Source organism: Pristis pectinata, chromosome X (genome assembly GCF_009764475.1).
Source record: "Pristis pectinata isolate sPriPec2 chromosome X, sPriPec2.1.pri, whole genome shotgun sequence".
Taxonomy (NCBI): Eukaryota; Metazoa; Chordata; class Chondrichthyes; order Rhinopristiformes; family Pristidae; genus Pristis; species Pristis pectinata.
In genome coordinates, this window is record NC_067450.1 from 2,644,304 (window position 1) to 2,664,863 (window position 20,560).

General features: G+C 42.5%; 1 protein-coding gene across 1 annotated transcript in view; it reads left to right on the top strand.

The window, feature by feature from the left end:
* Positions 1-2,589: 2,589 nt before the first annotated feature.
* The window catches only part of LOC127566904 (STE20/SPS1-related proline-alanine-rich protein kinase-like), a 45,951-nt gene continuing 27,980 nt past the window's right edge, over positions 2,590-20,560 (top strand). The window contains exon 1 of the mRNA XM_052009424.1: positions 2,590-2,662. Within this exon, the coding sequence (XP_051865384.1) occupies positions 2,590-2,662 (73 nt within the window). The remainder of the gene's footprint in view (positions 2,663-20,560) is intronic.

Here is a 20,560-nt window from a genome sequence, read left to right on the forward strand (position 1 = left end):
TTCTCTCCACTATTCCATCAACTCCCCCAGATTCCACCATTCACCCACTCACTAGGGGTAAAAAGTCAAATTCTAGTTTATTGTCATGTGCACAAGTCCATGTGTGCACAGGTGCAATGAAAAACTGACTTGCAGCAGCAGCACAGACACACAGCATCATATAAGCAGCATTCACGAGAAAAACATAAATTATACTCAATTTTTACAAGAAAGAACACAGAACAAAAAAAAAGTCCATTTTAGTGCAAAGTGATCAAAGTGATTTACCATAGGAACATAGAAAACCTACAGCACAATACAGGCCCTTCGGCCCACAAAGTTGTGCCAAATATGTCCCGACCTTAGAAATTACTAGGCTTACCCATAGCCCTCTATTTTTCTCAGCTCCATGTACCTATCCAACAGTCTCTTAAAAGACCCTATCGTATCCGCCTCCATCACCGTTGCCAGCAGCCCATTCCACGCACTCACCACTCTCTGAGTAAAAAACTTACCCCTGACATCTCCTCTGTACCTACTCTTCAGCACCTTAAACCTGTGTCCTCTTGTGGCCAATTAAACGAATAACCTGGACGTATTTGGGATGTGGGAGGAAACCGGAGCACCCAGAGGAAACCCACACAGTCACAGGTAGGTAGAACACGCAAAGTCCACGTGGGCAGCACTGGAGGTCAGGATCAAACCTGGGTCACTGGAGTTGTGTGGCAACAGCTGTACTAACTGCAGCATTGTGCCACCGCACAGCTGGGACGCTCCCACTAATGACGGACTGGAGACGCTGGCATTCTTCACCTTGGAGAGGAGAAGGTTAAAAGGAGATTTCATAGAGATGGTCAGAATTGCAAAGAAATGGGAGAGGGGAAAACTTTTCCCAGTGTCAGGAGAGGCAGTAATCAGAAGACACAGGTTTATGGTAATTGGAAAAAGAACCAGTGGGGAAGATAAAAGAAATATATTTGCAGTGAGTTGCTATAATAGGTTGTCCAAAAGGATGATTGATGTAGATCCAGTAGTAATATTTAAAAGGGAATTGGATATATGGTTGAAAAGGAAAGGTTTGCAGGGCTTCAGGGAAAGAGCAGGGGAATGAACCAACTTGTATAGCTTCCAGAGTCAAGACAGGTGCAATGGATCATATGGCCTCTTCCTGTACTGTATGTCTAAAATTGGCAAATTGTGCATTTCCACTTTATTTGCAAAATATCCAATTGGGTTGCAAAATTCAACTAACTTTCTATCTTTAAGTAGCAGAGAGTGAGGTAGTCTGTAAGAGGTTCCATACATTCAAAGCTTTTTCAGAGATTGGGAAATATCAGTAGAAAGGCTGTAAGACCGGCCAAACAGAGTTACTTATGGGATTTCTCAGGTTATGGCTGTTCAGAGATAACTTTCATATGTTTATGGTGTTATAATTAAGCTTAACATTTAGCAAGAGACTGGGAAGTCTTCATGAATAATGAAAAGCAATAGGAAAAAAATTTGGGGAATTTGAATGATTAGTTGTTTGGTTTTGTGGAGGCTTCCAGTCACTCACTTGTCTGTGAGTCATATCCCCACGTTACAGCACTAACTACACTTCAAAAATTGGCTGTAAAGTGCTTTTAGGTATTCTCTGGTAACAGGTGCTATAGAAATGCAGGTCTATCTTGTACTTGAGCAATCGGTGATTCTTCAACATTAATGATTCTTCAACATTTCCTCCAGATAAGTGCAAGTTTGGACGGGGGACACTTGCATCTACCTCAGGCCCTGTGCCTAAGCCATGGAATATTCAGAGCTGTGATGAGTTCCTGTCAATGTGCCTGTCCTTTAGAAGGGTTGGGGCAAAGGGGAGGAGGAGGCTGGCACTGACCCCAGAGGCAAACAGAAAGACTTTTCCCTTAGGAAATGCCAACCACCTGCCTTCCCAGGAGCAACTGCTTGTCCAGGGACGAAGGCAGATGTTTGACGTTTGAATCCCCTTCCGTCACCCTAGAAACCACGAGACGCCACACAACAAAAAAATGCTTCCCTCAGCCGCTGCTGCTTTGATGCAAACAACAGGGAATAAAATGTGGGGGTGATAATGTACCCCATCACTCTTATCCCGCCTCAGCACCGCAGCTCACAACGTGGGGCGGTCAGTCACGCACAAAAAAAGGCAATAAAAAGCGCCAAGAGGGGCGGAGCCCAGGGAACCGGGAGTCTGGCTTGGTTTTTCTCCCCTGCCGAATAGCCAGAGCGAGAGTTAGTGTGATTGCGGAGGAAAATGAGGCCTAATGACATTTTTGTAGTTTTAGAGACCTCTTAGGCGCGATGTGGACATTTGCGCCAACGGGACCCATAGTCCTGTGCCACCTCACGGGCGGGCATTACACGAATCATTGTTAGTTTCAGAGATAGATAACAATGGCAAACTTGTCAATTGCACAACTGAGTAACAATGAAACACTTGTTTATTATGTGTGCGTGAAACAGTGACGAGCAGTTAGCGAGACGGTCCCTGTTCTTCTCATATTATGAGCTGTGTGTATGCGTGTGTGTGTGTGTATAAAGTTGCTGAGCGCTCTGTCCACAGCTGCCTCTCGCCGCATTGTGACTCACAGCATCATGGCGGAGGAACTGCTAGCCGGGTCCCAGTGGCCAAATTCAAGAGATGCCTATGAGCTTCAGGAAATCATCGGTCAGTCTCTTCCTAATCATTTTAACTAAAGGTGTCGGATCTAAATAAATGTAACGGTCGCAATGGCATAGGAAATAACCCTTCCCTTGATTATTTTTATTTAGTTCAATTTCAGGCTTGTTTGTGCGGCGTTATTAATTCTGAGCGATTTCAATCTTTGCATGTGCCCCGTCTGCTCTGTTTGCTAGGTGCAGATGGACTGCGTCTTTTTTTTAAAAAAACTGGCGTAGTTTTTCATTACGTATCAAAAAAAAAGGAAATCGGCCTTTCTTTCTAATTTGCAATCTGCAAATGTTCTGATTTATAAATGCATGTTTTGGGTCGGGAATGTTCAGCAGAGTATGTTTCGTAGTGCTGTTTTTTTCCTCTCTGACTGGTTGATCCGGGTTCAGCAGTAATGAATGAAAGTTAAACATATTGAAAGTGGTTCTGCTGACAATCTGTCTGTCAGCCCCCTCTTGACATGTTTGCAGAGCTGCGACACCGGTACTTCATGTCAAATGGGATTCCCTGCAATAATCTTTTACACTTGACTAATATGTGTGTGTGTATGTATGTATGTGTGTATATATATAAAATATGCTATCTGATGCCTGGCACCATATCAAGTGTAATTAAAGTATTTGTATAAATCACAAACTAATACATTGGGGTTATGGGGCTGGGGTCAGGTGGTCCCACGGCTAATTTGCATATGGCAGAACGACGTTAAAAGCTTCTGGGAAACTAAATAGGAAAAGATTGTTTGTGTTCGTTTGTGAATCGGTAAAGAAGCGGCAAGGGCCTCGGTGTTGTCTAACCTTCCTCTTCATTCTTTAGGCGACAATTTCTTTACACACAGAGTTGTCAAAACATGGAACACTTTGCCACAAGCGGATACTGTGGCAGAGATGTTTGAAAAGGTATTGAAAGTATTTGATTAAAAATATATAAAGGCTATGAGGCAAAAGAGGATTGGAATGGACAGTTCCAATAGAGGGGCCAGTGCCACTACAGATTTGATGGATTGAATGGCCTCATTCTGTGCTATAAGTTCACTGATTCCATAACTTCAGCTCAAGAGTGCATGATACAAAATGTGACCAGGATTTACATTGTTAACACGGAAGAACAAATAACCTCACCTTTTGTCTGCTTCTCCCTCTCAGAAAAGGGTTCACTTAACTCAGTACCAAAACACTTACTCAGTATTCAGACCTTGTTTTATTGTGTTTGTCATTTTCTGCGTAATTGTTGACATTAAATGTGTAGGATTAACAGAACTATAAACCTTTCTTTCAGAGGTAAGGTTGATTTCATTGCCAACTCTGCAGACCAAAAGATTACAGTTTCAGAACCTGTTTTGTATTGTATTGGGTGCTATCATGTGGAGTAGTTGCAAAGCTACAATTGACTTGTGAGCACTGTGTTGTGACCCCTTTGGATGATGACAGTATTACGTTTGGAAATGATGTTCCCTATAACTGAATACCCACCGGATACTTGCGGTCCAGGCTTGTGTTAAATATCAGCCATCAGAGGGCAACTGGATCCCCGCAAAAGAAATCTCTCAGCTTGTTCAAAAGAGCAGAGAGAAAGGGGAGAAAGCTGTACAAAAAAAAAATCGGATGAAGTACCATCTGAGTTGATGCATCAAGTTTAAAACTGTAAGAATATGCAATGATTTGGTTGGTAACTTCATTGGATGGGTGATTATGTCTGTCTTGGCACATTTGTAAACCTGTCTGTGGGGGGGAAAAAAGCTATTTTGTAAAAAGTATATTTTGAAAGTTTGGACTGTTGCACAGATCCATCATCTGTGTGAAATGATTCTCATGGCTGGCAAGTTAGTGTTTCGGAGCAGGTTTCTCCAGACTCCAATAGAAAGTAAATCTGCCAGAGATTATTCACCAACATTGTCTTCAATCTATGGTGTGTCAGCATGATTTTGCACAATGCTGGATAATGCCTCGTATATCCTTAGTGGGCCAAGGATCAAGATCAATACATTCAGTTTTCTGTTCCTTTCACCACTTCTCTCTGAAGGATGCTGACCCATGATGAGGGTTGGTTCCTTTTGGACTGAGACACTCTTTAATAGCCTGTCATTTATGGTGCCTAAGAAGGCTGTGGAGAGGGAAAATCACAGCCAGGTTCCAGCCAAACCTCCATTTGTCCTCCTCCCATTCTGCAGGACTCACTGACTGTCAGTCAGCAGTGGGAGTGGGGGGCAATTTCCCTCTCAATAGTCCATGGGGGCCAATACCAATTGGGGAGCCCATTTGCTGCCCAGGCTGAGATCAGTTTACTTGGCACAAGGCAGGTATTAGTCCTGGTACTTCCAATTTACACAGACAAGGTAACTGTTGGAAACTGTCTTTCCTCATTGGTTAATTGGAAAGCAGGCTACAGATAGCTATTTTACAGTTAAGGGCATCACAGCCAGGCCCAGTACTGTCCTGAGTGCCATCCACAAAATGAGCTTTCCAATCCGATCCAACCATGATGAGGAATGGAGGCCTAGCTTTCCTTAGCTTAGAGACATTGGTATTAATTGTTGGGTTGACCATTACCATTGTTCCGAATGAGATCAGTTAACTCAACGTAGGCTGATATCAGGACCTTTCTATTCTATGCAATTCAATACCACACTGTGTTGTGCTTGTAAACACTGAAGTACTAGGAAAGAGACTGTGCGTGCACTTACAATGGCTACCATTTACTATATGCATGCTGAGCAAAAATATATTTGGAAGTGACACCATTTCCTCTTTTCCTCTAATACGTGGGCTTTGTGTTGTGTTTTATGTAGCGATTGGTAAAAGATGGACAAAGTTAGGGAAGTTGTGTGCTCCTTCTGCTGTTTGTGCATGGCATACTTCTGTGCGATATTATTTAACAGAAGAAGGTCTAGCCCACGTAGAGATCTACAATCTGCCATGTTGAAATACATGTACCAATCCATTTGATATCATTATGCTTTGGAGAGAGACAGCAATGCACGCTCAGAGTCTCTGCAGCAGAAGTCTGTGGCTATTCGGCCTATTAAAGCTGGTTTCATGCTTCCCCACATAAGCCTCTTAATCTAATCCCACTCTCCTGCTCACTCCCTCTTTCCATTAATATTCTTTATAAAGCAATTCTCAATATATGGAAAAAAAATGTACTCCGTTTCAACAATAGTTTATGACGAAGAATTCCACTTTCTAAAGGCCTTTTTTTTTTGTGAAGAAAATATCACAGTCTCCCTTTTAATTCTTTTGATGATTACTATCAGTTCAAACGTGCAAGGGAGGCCCTTTATCCACAGCTCCTGCTAGCCACTGGTACAAAAGTGGAATTGCCAAAGTGCTGAGTGCAAGAGTGCAAGTCTCTTTCAGGAAGAACATAAAATGGATTACATTCTTATCTTGTAAATTGGTGTGAGTGGGCGAGGGGGAGCAGACAGAACACAAAGGCTTGTTGGTTTCACCATAATCTGCAATTTATGACCCATAAATGTATATTTGAAAAAACAATGAATTTAAAAATAAGGAAGGAAAATACTTTTTTTTATTTGCATTGTATGTTATTATAAATCTCCTCTACCCCAAATTAGTAAGAAAGGGATTTGGCTCAATATGACAGTGTGTGGAGAATTTTGGTACATAAGTACCATACATTTTGTAGAGCTCTGTACAGTATTAATCAGTAACCCATGAAGAGAAGTTGTGTATGGTTGTTTGTCTTATCTTCCACTTTTGAGCCCTCTTCCTGCAAGCATTTGTTTCACGCCAAAGGAACACTGGCAACCTTTCAGTAGCTCAGACAAGTGGACACCGTACATGTGCCTTGGCAGTGAGTGCCAGCAGATTATTCAATCAATGTCCACTCAAATGCACTTAACAGTAAGGGTTGTTGAGATAGCAGTTAGGTGTGGGAATCCTTCTAGCTCAAGAAGGCAGCCATTCAGTTGATGATTATACTTCAGTCAAGCTTCACTATTATGCTTTATATTATTATAGCTCCTTAGCATGGTTGGTGGAAAGAGGAGCAAAGAAATATGGTAACTTGGTATTTAGTGAATATGATAATTGCTGGTTGGTTGAATAGCCTCTTTTTCTGGGAGTATTTTTTTATGGGTGTGTGCAGGTGCTCTGAATGGACGTCTGTTTAAAAGTATGTCAATGTGTGTCTGTGTTCGTGTGTGTGCACTGCAGTCCATAAAAAGGCTTGTAGGAAACTACAAGTGAAAATGGTTCATCTAAAAGAAATCCCCTGATCACTTTGAACAAGTGGCAGATGACTCTTGAGGACTTGCTCACAAGCTCACTGACTCGTGTATTATATCTGTGTTACACAGTTAACCAGTGGAGAAACTTGCAGGTTTTCAATGCTAGCTGCATCACTATTTCCCTTGTACTATATATCAATATGACTGCTCCATGGGAGCAATAAACTGCCACTCAGTTTTGGCAGATAAACAACATCTATTAATAATTTATTAGTAATCAAAATTTTGTTGGAAGTAATGTCACTATGAAGAAAAGAGTGAACATAGTGATTTCTCAAAATGCACTAGAAAGGACTGATTTTATTTGATGTTATTAACTTTCAAGATTTGAACAGAGAATCTTTCCTCTTAGGGTAAAAGCAGATCAGATGTGTGACTGAAAACATTGGTGGATTGGATATAACCTAGTGCCTCTCTTCCCACCACCCCCCCCCCCCCAAGTTTGCAAGGATGGAAATGACTGAGCCCCTGCTATTACACATTTGTCCATTGTGATTTTTTGATGAGATTTTTTATTGGTCTCAGTGTTCTGGTGTGCAGTTGCTGTCCCTTTTTTTTAAAAATGTCCATTTTTGACTATTTTAAAATCGTTCCTTCCTCACTTTCTCATCTGCTGAAAGGAGCCAGAGGACTGGTGCTGGGGAGGGAACGAGAGGGAGTTTGAAGTGTCTGCCAGTAGTACAGCCAAAAGGGGAACCAAATAAAACAGCAGAGGAACATGGGAGAGGAAGACACATTAAAAAAAAACACGCACAGCAAGGAAAAGTACTTAGAGAAAATAGTGTCTGCAAGAGGAATTAGTTCATTTAGTAAAAACACAGAAAAGAGATTTGCATTTATAATAGCACCTGGTCAAGACTGAGAAACATCTCAGAATTACTTTATATAGAAGGAAGGTAGTAAGTGTTACATAGGCAACCACAGTGGTCATTTTTCAATATCTATACATAGCCCTGGTTATAGCACAACTGGAGTATTGTGAATAGTACTACTTATTGGGAAGGATAGATTTACCAGAGTGATACCTGGATTCTTAGGGTTAAATTACGAGGAAAGATTACACAAAAAAGGGTTGATAAGGGTCACTTAAATGAAGTTTTCAAGATATTAAGCAAAACCAGAGAGAGAGACTATTTCTGTTGGTTGGGAAGTCTGGGACTAGGGGATAGAGTTTTGGGAGTAAAGTTTGGAAACATTTTGTCACACAGAAGGTGGGATAAATTTGTAACTCCTTCCTGCAAATGGCGGCTGATGCCAAGTCAATTGTTAATCTTAAACCTGAGACTGATAGATATCTGTTAATCAAAAATACTAAGGGACATGGTGTAAAGAGTGTGCATATGGAGTTAGGTCACAGATAAGCCATCATCTAAATGAATGGCTGAACAGGCTTGAGGGGCTCCTGTCCCTATGTATGGTAAAACCTTGCCTGCCCTCGAGTGACAATGCAGAGAAATAAAATCAAGAAACACTTTCATTGCTTCTGTATTTTGTTTTCTCCATATGTAGTCTTACAGAAAAGTACTGTAAAATAAACAGCTGACAAATTCAAGAAATAGGAGTTGATTTTAAAAGAAGTCTTTGCAGGAAAACAGGAGCAATGTACCTTCACTGTACTGAACTCAAACATGTCTATTGTAAAATTACAGCCTTTTCTTCTGTCACTGAGGCACGTACTTAGACATCAAAGTTCACAGCTACTGTGATGTACAAGCCTACACAGCGCTTATTTTAAAAGACATTTGCAACCAGTCTTCCCACCCTTGCGTGTACACCAGATGTTTTACTTTTACTCAACGATTTAGGAATGGCTTCTTCCCCTCTGCCATCAGATTTCTGAACCCATGAACACTGCCTTGTTGTTCCTTTTTTTTGCACTATTTATTTATTTTGTAATTTATAGTAATTTTATGTCTTTGCACTGTACTGCTGCTGCAAAACAATAAACTATGGCATTTAAGTCAGTGATAATAAATATGATTCTGATTACCCCTTAGCTCTTGCTAATGAAATCGCTGATCTTGGGCCATTTGATTAATTTAACCATCAATCACATCATCTTCATGGAAGGTGGCCCCTCATGATTGAGGTTGAATTGCTTCCACTCCAGTTCTGAGATGACTGCTGAGGTCAATGTGTGATCTGCAGACTGTCTGTGAGGTGGTGCACCGCTTACACTGGACTTCCCGATACAAGGCTTCAAGGTTCTTGATACCATCCCGAATGCTCCTTCTACACTTTGGGCACTCATGGGTTAGGGATTCCCAGGAGTCAGTTAGAAAGTTCCACTTTTTCAAGGAGGCTTTGAGCACATCCCTGAATCATTTCCTCTTTCTACCTGGTAATCTCCACCCATAACAGTTTGGAATGGAGTCTGCTGCAGGATTCAGGTGTCAGGCATGCAAACATGGCGTGCCCAAGGGAACCAAGTGAGAAGAATTAGGGCCTCCATGTTGGGGATGTGGTCTTCAGAGAGGATGCTGACACTGATGCACTGAACCTTCTAGAGGATTTAGCAGAGACAATGTTGGTGGTATCGCTCCAGTGCCTTGCTTGGGATGCCTGCTGCAGGTCATTCAAGTCATCATCAACTCATTTGCTGAAGCTTATGGGACAATAGACTTTACACGTAATGTTCTCAAAACAAAGGTCCTCTGCTAACCTGCCCCTGCACTGCCCTCCAACAATAAAGGTTCATAACAAAACCTGGCAAACATTCCCATTTCCTCTCCACGAAGGCAGACATCAATAATGAAATTCACCACTGTCTTCATGCGCTTCAGGTGCAAAGTGACCCACTGTGCATTTGAAGTACTTTCTGCATGCATCCCACGAATTGCTAGATTTGCAGTCTCCCTCTCTAACCTCATATCTGGGAACTATTTAGTGGGGGGAAGTAGTGCGTAACTGCTTAACAATGGAGTCAGAAGTAACCAGCACTTGTCTTTCCTATTTATTTATTTCCACTCATAATTGATTTGCATAAATATCCGTCCATCTTTAGTGAATATTGTGCAAAAGATGCGGGACTTTATCTTAGTTTTGCGGGGAATGGGGGTTGAAGCTAGCTGCGGCGACGCTGTCATGGAGCATGCGTCCTTCGCTCGGAGAGGCGGGATTGCGGCCACGTGGTCCGGTGGGCGCCTTCGTGGTTGAGGGAGCTACTCGCTCTGGTCGGAGGTGGATACAGCTCACGCGAATATTGTCTTACGCTGGTTGCGTTTGTATTGGTATTTTTCCACCCAATATTGCTAAGGGAGTTGCCTCCCTTCACCAAACTGAAGGAGCTGAGCAGAGGTCTGGGCGCTTCCTCAGGCCTGAAAAGCCGGCCTTTTCTCAGCCTCGGTCCCTGAGATCTGCCATCGAGCTCAGTCACGGTAAAGGGTCGAGAACCAACCCCATTAAATGCAGGTGCAGCCTCAGCGAAATATATTAAAAAAAATGATCCTCATTAACTGCCTCACAGCTTCAGAGATCCGGGTTGGATCGTGATCTTAGGTGCTCTGCGTGTGTGGAGTCTGCACGTTCTCCCTATGAGAACCAGCATAGACGATGGGTTGAAGTGGCTTTCTTCTATGTCATTAGGAAATATGGAAATAAGTGAGGAAAATGGAAATTGCTCTGAGAACTGGCATAGACTTGATGGGCTGAATGGCCTTTGCAAAATGAAATGGAGAAAGGAAAATGCTGGAAGGACTTGGCAGGTCAGGCAGCATTTGTGGAGACTTGATGGTTCAGGTTATTAGTTTGCACAGCATGTATCAAAATAATACAGAAGTGAAATGCTTTGTAGGTTGGGAAGTATCTGTAGGGAGAGAAAAACTGTTAATGTTTTGCATTGATGACCTTTCATCAGAACAGTTCATGTTTTCAAATTTTTTAAGAGAGGAAGAAGATTCCAAGAGCCCTTTATTATGTACAACTGTGAGGAGCAGCATAGCAACTCTGAGCAGTGGCTGGTTGTAACTATGCAGCTCTTCGGATGTGCTGCCAAGATTCTAAACAGGACCACATGAAGTGAAAACGATAGGAAGCATCTTTGTTCACAGCTGAGCACTGGGCCATCACGAACAGTGACTAAACAAAACAGATAACAGAGAATCTGTGGCCTGGTCCTTACCAGGAGGAAGCACAATTACAAGAGTCTGCCTAGGACCTATAATTATCCTCCTATTACAACAATGTTTATACAACATTAAGAGAGGTTTTTCAACACTTTTGTTCCTCTCTCAAGGTGCTGACTCATGCTGGAGCTTTCAGTACACTGGGTGCTGGCATCTCTTCACAATCTTATTGCTTTCTCACAAATGAGCCAAGGCAGTGAATGCTATCAAGTTGTTTGCCTGTGGAACGCACAGGGGTTTTATCACTGTGGACGATAGCATAGGGATCTACAAGGTTTGGTAGTACAAAGCCAAATTGCTGCTGATGCTGGAAACCTGAAAAAAACACAAAGTGGTGGGAATACTCAGCTCAGATAGCATCTATTGGGAGGAAAACAAGAGTTTCAAATTAATGATCTTCCATCCAGACCTGATTAGTTAGAGAGAAAGACAAGATTTTTAGTTAAAAGAAGGGAGGTGAGGAAAGGTTGGAAGGCTGGGGAGATCAAATGACAAAAGAACTAATGGTGCAAGGAAGAAAGAAATGGCAATGGGATGCAAGGAACAAAGATCTCCTGAGCATAGGCCCAGGACTAGTTGCATTCCAAGAATCCCAATCTTTTTTTCCCCAAAAAAATACTTTTCCTCATTAAATATAGTGTTATAAAACATGGGGCATTGCTTTGTCTTCATTCACTGTACCAAGCATATCATTACATTTGCTTATAATGTTTACATTATCTAAATGTGTCATAACTTTTGCAATTCCAAACACAAAGGGCCCAGCCCGTTAGTGTGCAGTGGTCAGAGGACCCTATATTGTGGTCCTTCCCCACATAGTCTTTGTGATGGCCACACCCAACCTTGACACACAGTTCAGGACCTTGGAATGTGCCAGTCAACAGGATTCATATGCCAACAGCTCATGGCACTGGAAGGCCAATGGGTTTCAGGCAGACCAAAGTGCAACCGAGTGACTGTTGCTTGAAGGTCATCAAATGTTTGTCTCAGTATGTGTCCCTGGGAGCAGCCTGTAGAGATAGAGTCCTATGTTACGAAGCTGCTTAGGATGAACCTTGGCAAAGGCCACTGCATCCCTTTCTGGACTTTCTTAGCAAATACAGAGCCCATGAGAAGCTAGTTGACCATCTCATTCCCACCGCAGCCACCTTGAGGGTAGTGTGCATTGGGATTAAAACTCTGGCTGTGTATGAAGGATCTGATGAGGAGGGCACTTCTCGCCATCAACCAAGCTAGGTCCGTGCTTGTTTGAGAGTTCTGTGGAGAGGCATTCTGCCAAATGACTTTGACAGTCTGCTCGTGGAACCATCCCACAGGATCCACTGATTCCTCCTGCAGGGCCATGAGGGTGCTTTATTGCAGACTACTGCCTGATGGACACATGGTTAAAGGAGTTCTGCACAAAATCTTCCATGAGGGATAGGTGGTACAACACAATCTAACTGAATGGAATGTTCTGCAGCAACAAAGCCAGACCCGTCCTTTGCAACATTAGAGACAAATAGAACATCAAATAGTTTTCCTTATAACTGCTGCTAATAAGGTAGGAAATTTATGACACAGAAGGAGGCATTTGGTCCATTGAAAACCATGCTGGTTGGGGAAAAAAACTACCCGGCTTAATCCCACCTTCCAGCTGTAGGTTAATTGCCCTGTAGGTTGCAGCACTTCAGTACACATCCAAGTATTTCATAAATACAATGCTGGTTTCTACCTCTACCATCTTTTCAGGCAGTGTGTTCCCCTCCATCTTCCGGATGAAAAAGAATTTTTCATGTCTCACTAATCCTACCAATTACATTAAATCTGTGCCCCTGGTTTTTGATGTTGCTGCAAAGCAAAATAGGTGCTTCCCATTTATCTAGCGATCTTATAAGTTCATACATCTCCATTAAGTCTCCTCTCAGCCACCTCTGTTCCAAAGAAAACAACCCTGACCTATCCAATCTTATAGCTACAACTTTCCAGTTCTGGTGACATTTTTAGAAATCTCTGTGCCCTCTCCAGTGTGGTTACATCTTTCCTGCAACATGGTGACTACAACCATATGCAGTACTCAAGCTGTGGTCCTACCAGTAATGTACATCTGATATCAATGCTCAGATAAAGTTAGTACTGAGGCAGGAGCCGAATCTAGGGTTTTGTGGTGAGGTGGAAAGACTATCTCACATATTTCATTTAAAGAAAGGAGAAAGTGGAAATAGGATTAGATTGCTCTACAAAGATTGGTCAAATGGACTGCTTCTGTGCTGAAACAATTCTATGATTCTACCTGCACATAGTTTCCATGTAATTCCAGGTCATTGAGTTTGTTTAGTTGGCAAGCTTTAAAAACCTTCAATGGAAAAAATGCAGAGAAGAGTAGCAAGACTGATCCCAAGTGAAAAACAGGAAGGGTAACACCGTCTCACCAGACTGGAGACAAGGCAGTTTGCTGGTGTAGGTGCCATCATGAATGCATATAAAATGTTAAATGATAGAGTGGACTCAAAACTGCCAAAAAAGCACTAGTGGCTAGAAATGAAAGTTCGCGAACAGATATCAGGAGCATTTTTTTTCTGCAGCTGTGTCTATACCGTGCAGGCAAACAACCCTCCTTAATTTTACCTCAATTTGTACCTTTGTTATTCTAAAGATGATTTGCTCCTCTAGAGAACATTTGTTCAGTTGCCTTGGTCTGTCTTCATAACGTAGTCCCCAAAGGTCAGGCTCCTTTCTGCTCACTCTCTTCTGAATTCCCTGTTCCTTTAGAGGCAGAGTGAGTGGAACATAAAAGTAAATTCTACATTAATTCACCTTTCTTAAAAAAAATACTGAATCAGTGTCCTTTGGGAATAGGTTTGAGAGTTGTGGAGATGTTAGTTCATCTATTTGATTCACAAGATGGGTCGGCAAGGAGGTGGGTTGGTTAGGAAGAGAGATTTGTGGAGAGGAAGAATCTGTGATAGAAGTGGCTGTGCTGGAATTGTGGAGTGGGTGGGCTTGAAGGGCTGAATGGCCACCTTTCAATGCAGATTTGTGCTCCTTTCCCAAAGAGTGAATGTGAAGAACCCAGCAGGCAAGTATCATGATGGCTATGGTGGATAATACTTGGATAGGCACATTGGATAAAGTCCTGGAGGTGGACACGTTTGAGGTATGGGCGAAAAGATGATGTGTGAGTAACAAAGATTAAAGTACTGATAGAGGAAGGTCATGAAAAGGGGTGGAAAAAGAGGTACTGGTGTTCAGGAGTGCAGAGAGAAAATAGCTAATGATTAAGGGAGTTGGAAGTAGCTGCAAAAAGGTTAAAAAAAAAGCTTGTCTGGAGTGGTGATCAATATGTGAGCATGTGTGCACACAATGAGCTGAGCTTTGTTCTCCATGAACTAACTGTACGTGACATGTACATGAGAGTGCAAAGAAGATTTATAAGAATGTTGCCAGGACTTTAGGGCCTGAGTTATATAGAGAGGTTGGGCAGGGTAGGACTTTTTTCCACGGAGTGAAGGGGTAATCTTATAGAGGTGTATAAAATCATGAGCGGCATAGATAGGGTTAATGCACACCGTCTTTTTCCCAGGGAAAGGAAATCAAGAAATAGAGGACATAGGTTTTAAGGTGAGAGAGGAAGGATTTAAAAGGGACCTGAGGGGCAACCTCTTCATGCAGAAGGTGGTGTGTATATGGAACGAGCCGCCAGAGGAAGTGGTTGAGGCAGGTACAATAATAACATTTAAAAACACTTGGAAAAGTACATGGATAGAAAAGATTTAGAGGGATATGGGCCAAATGCGGGCAAATGGGACTAGCTTAGAAGGGCATCTTGGTTGGCATGGACAAGTTGGGCTGAAGGGCCTGTATTGGAATTGGTTTATTATTGTCACTTGTACCAAGGTGCAGTGAAAAACTTGTCTTGCATACCGATTGTACAGGTCAATTCATTACACAGTGCATTGAGATAGTACAAGGTAAAACAATACGGAATGTAGAGTGAAGTGTCACAGCTACAGAGAAAGTGCAATGTAGGTCGACAATAAGGTGCAAGGTCATAACGAGGTAGATTGAGGTCAAGAGTCCATCTTATCGTACTAGGGAACCGTTCAATAGTCTTATAACAATGGGATAGAAGCTGTCCTTGAGCCTGGTGGTACGTGCTTTCAGGCTTCTGTATCTTCTGTCCGATGGGAGGGGGGAGAAGAGAGAATGTCCGGGCTGGGGGGGTGGGGTCTTTGATTCTGCTGGCTGCTTTACTGAGGCAGCGAGAAGTATAGACAGAGTCCATGGAGGGGAGGCTGGTTTCTGTGATATGCTGAGCTGTGTCCACAACTCTGCAATTTCTTGCAGTCCTGGCAGAGCAGTTGCCATACCAAGGCATGATGCATCCAGATAGGATGCTTTCTATGGTGCATTGATAAAAGTTGGTGAATGTCAAGGGGGAACCTGCCAAACTTCTTTAGCCTCCTGAGGAAGCAGGGGCGCTGGTGAGCTTTCTTGGCCATGGCGTCTACGTGGTTGGTCCAGGACGGGCTGTATTATTCCATGACTCTGACTAAAAGAGTCTATGATTAAAGGTTTGAATATAGTAATCAGAGACCAAATACTCTCTGGTGGTCAACAAATTCAGAGCCTGAAAATCAAAAAAAAACAGAAAATTTTGGAAATATTCAATAGGTTAGGTGGTATCTGTGGGAAAAGGAAAAAGAGTTAACGTTTCAGGTCAAGACCTTTCTTTAGAATGGGAAGGAGGGAAGAAGCTCGCTAAGATGCAGGGAGGGTGGAGGAGGGGTGATGTGAGACTCTGAATTCTCAACTAAATGTATTTTGAAGTTTATGGTTACATACAAATCAGGAACTAGAATCTACTTGATTGTGGAGATCTTGTGTGGCTGGTGGGGAATTGCCCTGGTTATTCTGGTGGTCTGTATTGCCAAGGAGTAAGTGCCATATTTCAGTCAACTGATTATTTCGGCACTAATGCGGCAACAACAAGGGACCACTGAAATCTGGTGGTCTGCCTTGGAACGTTGCTTGGAGCTCCCCTTCACAGGTAAACACCAAGGTTGATGACTTACAGATCTCCCTTCCTATGATGGGTAAATGGAGGGATTCTGTGCCCTTCCCTCCCTTTTTAAAGACGGGTCAAGATCCAACAGCAGCAGCAGGTACTGTTTTCCACTTGACTCATTTGTCACCTCACAATGATACTTGAAACAATGAAGAGGCTTCAGGCAGCAGGCAAGCAGAGCCCACAGATGGATGTTGATTGAAAGCAAACAGGCTGAGAAAGGATGCATCTGAGACATGGTCAGAAGAACTGTGCTGCCTTTGCCGTGGTGTCTCTGAGGGAGGCCCCTGCTGCAGTGGGCTGAATAAGGGCCACTTCGCACCATGGTTCGATCGCTTTTAAGAGTGATAATGGACTTGCTGGACTGAAGGGGAACAAAGCCAGTGGACTTGGATGTGAGAAAAATAACGCTTCGTTAAATCGTTGAAGTTTACAAAGGTAAATAAATAATATTTCTCATATGTAATGATGGCAGTAAATCCATTGTTATTGACACTATTTACATATAAAATGAGGATAAAAAGTTGATGAATTATCTGAAGAGTTTGACCAGGTTGCATCACTGCAGAACAATTTTGCACAAGAAGGAAGTAGCATGTGAAGCCCACTGGCATTCATGGCTGCCCTCAAAAATGCCACCAGACTGGGCTTCAGACAGTACTCCAATGAGCTGTGTAGAGGAGGATCACTGGCTGTTTATTACCAAGGGTGAGCAAACTGTCCAAGTCAACTTGTTTAAGCTTACTTACATGCACTATGTGATGCAAGGCATTCACGTTTCCATGCACATGGTAGAATATTGCCATTGCCCCAAGTCTGCATCTTGTGTGGTCAAGGTGTTGAAAAAGGCTTTTGAGGGCCGTCTACTGTGCATTGTGGCTAAAGTGTCCCTTTATGTGTTTCAGATGGACAAACCAATGACTTAGCTGTTTCCTGAGGTGGCCCTGTGGAGGATCCTTGAAAAGGTGTGATGCACTCTCTTGGCTGTGATTTTGCCGTTGGGTGAAGGTTCTCCTTATTGACTTCCCCCTTCCTCTTATATGACAGGGGTGCTCTGAGGCAAAAGTGCTGATGGAGAGTTAGCTATGGAAGAACTGCCTGCAGTGATGTGTAACTAAACATTTCACACTTTGTAAAGGAGCCTCAGTGTTTTCTCTTCGGTTCAAAACTAACCAGCAGTTCATTCTGATTCTATGATGCATGACCACTATAAGCATTAGCCTTCTATCCAGTTCTTTCTCAGTTACTTCATTGCATCTTGTCAATTCACTCATAAGACATGCTACTAACTATCTATACAACTCAACACTCCATTTCTAAAGATAGAGCTCTGTCAAGATGTGACATTAGAATGGGCATTTACTGAGGATATTTTTTTAAATTATCTGCCGCATTGGTATTAGTTGTTTTTGACAAAACTGTATGATGATGAATGTGAATAGTGAACATTATACCTGTGTTCTAGGCATTATGCAATGTGTTTGGAGCACAAACTCAGAGTATCAGATATAGAGACTATCTCTTGGATCTTGTTGACAACCCATTTGCAAGGTAAACAAACCTGATTATATTATGCAGTCAGAGAAAGGTCATAAACATAACACATGGAATGTTGCACAGTGTAGAAGCAGTCTTGGTGATGGATAGGATGTGGAGTTTGAAACTTTGCTCATGGTCAAAACAAGGCACCAGAGTTGAAATTAATTTGGTCTGAACAAGCAGCTGGAAGGGGAATGGAATTGAGACTATGGTATAGATCTTTTGGCTGGAGCTAAATCAGACATTTTCAGTCTTCATAATGCTTATTTGGATGAAGTTCTTAGAAGCAATCTTGCACGGAGATGATCATGGAGTTGAGAGTTACAGAAGAAAGGTAGCATCAGCACACACATCTAAATGAGGACACTTTGAGGTGCGTTTGGAAATGAGAACGGCAGGAGAAGCCACTGCTGGGAATGTGTTGGACATATTGGGAGAGGAGTGAGGGTGTCATGGAGATCAGCTATAAAGGAAAGGCAAGGGCGAAGGATGGAGTGATCAACTGTGTTAAACTTTGTGGTGAGGTCAAAAATATAACGAAGAATGAAAGATCCTAGTCACACATATGGGATCTTGGTGATGTCGACCAAGGAAGGTATATTGCTATGTGAAAGGCAAAAAGTGGATATGTGGAAAATGGGTGGTAACGCTGTCTTCAAAGACCTCGGAGGAAGGGGAGAGTAGACATGGGGCAGTAGTCAGAGGGATTGGTGGGGGGGGAGGGGGGCGGGGTAAGCTTCTTACTGAATGGGCAAGGACAGCAATGTTAAAGGAAAGAGAATGGCACCCATACAGAGGGAATAATGATGAGGATAATAAGAGAGGCTGTTAGTGGTGTCAGTGATCAGGACGGAAAGGGCATTGAAGGAGGTGGATCTTTAGAGGTGAAGGTGGTGAGGGCTGTCGAGGATGGGAGTTGGTTGAAAAGCTGATGGTGTGATTTGGCGATGTCATCTATTAATAGGTGAGCACTTCAGTGGTGTGCCAGATGTGTTCATGTCACAGGCACTCAAAGAGATGGCAACTGTACTGATTTGTCCATGCCCTGTTTAAGTATATGTTTGAATAAAAAAGGGTTGGTTGCCAGGGAGCTAACTAACCTTTAAGTTGTAAAAACTGTGTTAGCAATGAATCAAAAATGAAATAAATGTAGAATTTATTATATTTGTGTACAATGTCATAGAAGAATACCATAAATGAGTGGTGATTACTGAAAGATGGGGTTATGGTGAGTGGCCCTTCGGAGTCCCAGGATGTCTGAGGGAGTTTTCCTCACAAAAGAAAACCTTTTGATAGTTGCGCATTGTCACTTTGTACTAAATATGTCAGTCTAGAGTTTAAGAGTGAAGGAGGAATGCAAAGCTGAGTTGCATGTTTTAGTCTACAATAATCAAGATATATATGAAAAGAGTCATGTTTTTCTGACAGTATGCTACCAATGAGAGGTAATAACACAAATTCACCAGTGAAGAATGATCTTCTGGTCACTTAAGTTAACGGCATATTAGACATATGCTCTTCATGCAGAGCGTAAAGTTGGGAGATTACCCTTGGCTAGTACACAATGCTGATTGTACACACTCCAGAAGATGTAAAACAATCTTTAAGTAAAAAAGAGGAAGAAAAACACTTCTATTTGCCTTTTTTCCTGACTGCTAACCTTTCCTCATCCCAAGGGGATAAGGTGCCAATTAATTAACAGGTGTCAGAATTTAGACCTACCCACAACAATTAGCCTTGGGATGTGTTTTTTTTCCAGATTGGGGGAGGGAGTGGTGGAAATGCTGGAGCAGCAGCCTAGTTGACTATTGCTCCACTTTAACAAGACAAATATCACTTTTGTGCCTCAGGGCGACGCTGAGGGAGATCAGCTTATCTTTGTTCAGGCAGTGGTGTTAATCAGGGCTTGGCAGGCCCCAGCCACCATGTTCATTAATGTCTTCCATTTACTAATTGGTCTGTTAGTGCTGAACATTAAACCATTACTTAACCAGAGTCAGATCATACTAATGACTTCTTGTCTCTGCTACCATAAAGATGGAAGTTATAACTCAGCATTGCTTTGGTGCCTATTGTGTGTGTGTTATTCTTTTATGTTTGGCAGTTTTTAATTTTTGAAATCTTACTTGATGGCTTCTCTCCCTCCCCCCCATCCCCCAGCAAGAAATCATCTAATGTGCAGCTCAGTCATGAAGGTCCCAGGGTGGATTGCTGATCTGTGCTGAGCTGGACTGGTATAGCTAGGGTTGCTCTGAAAGTAGTCAATTTATCTGTGCCCCACCTGGGCTTACAAGGTGGAAAAGATTAGCTTGGGTTCTTGCTCTTGCTCACCATTCCACTGGGAAACACATGGATGTAATGAGGGCAGGATCAGGAATAATACTGTCCATGGATTAGGTGTGATACCAACCATAGTGGAATAGCTTGTGGACATCACTGTCCAGCCTTGTAAAGGACAGCCAGTTAGGTGAGGTACCAAGGAGAGGCCATTGTCTGTAAAACTGTAGCCCAGGGATGGGCAAATAATTTCCAGACAATTCAGTATTCCAAAATGGTAGACAATCCTTGTTTTAAAAAAATATATATTTTACAGTCTCAAAACATGCTTTACATTTTTAAAGTGTAGTCATTTTCCCTGTAACAATGGCCAGATCATCTGTTTTAGTGATGTTAATTGAGGAATGAACATTGGCCAGGTCACCAGGGAGAATGCCCTTTGCTCATATTCAAATAGTGGCATGGGATCTTTTACATGATCCAAAGATGGACCTCTGACAGCACAGCACTCCCTCAGCAAGGCTCCAGAGTGGGATTTAAATCCACACCTTCTGCTTGGAAGTGAGTGTGCTTCCCACTGAGCCACAGGCAACAAATTTGACAGAAGTAGATGCAGAGACAATGAAACTCGCTGAAAATGACCAGGCAACGATAATACT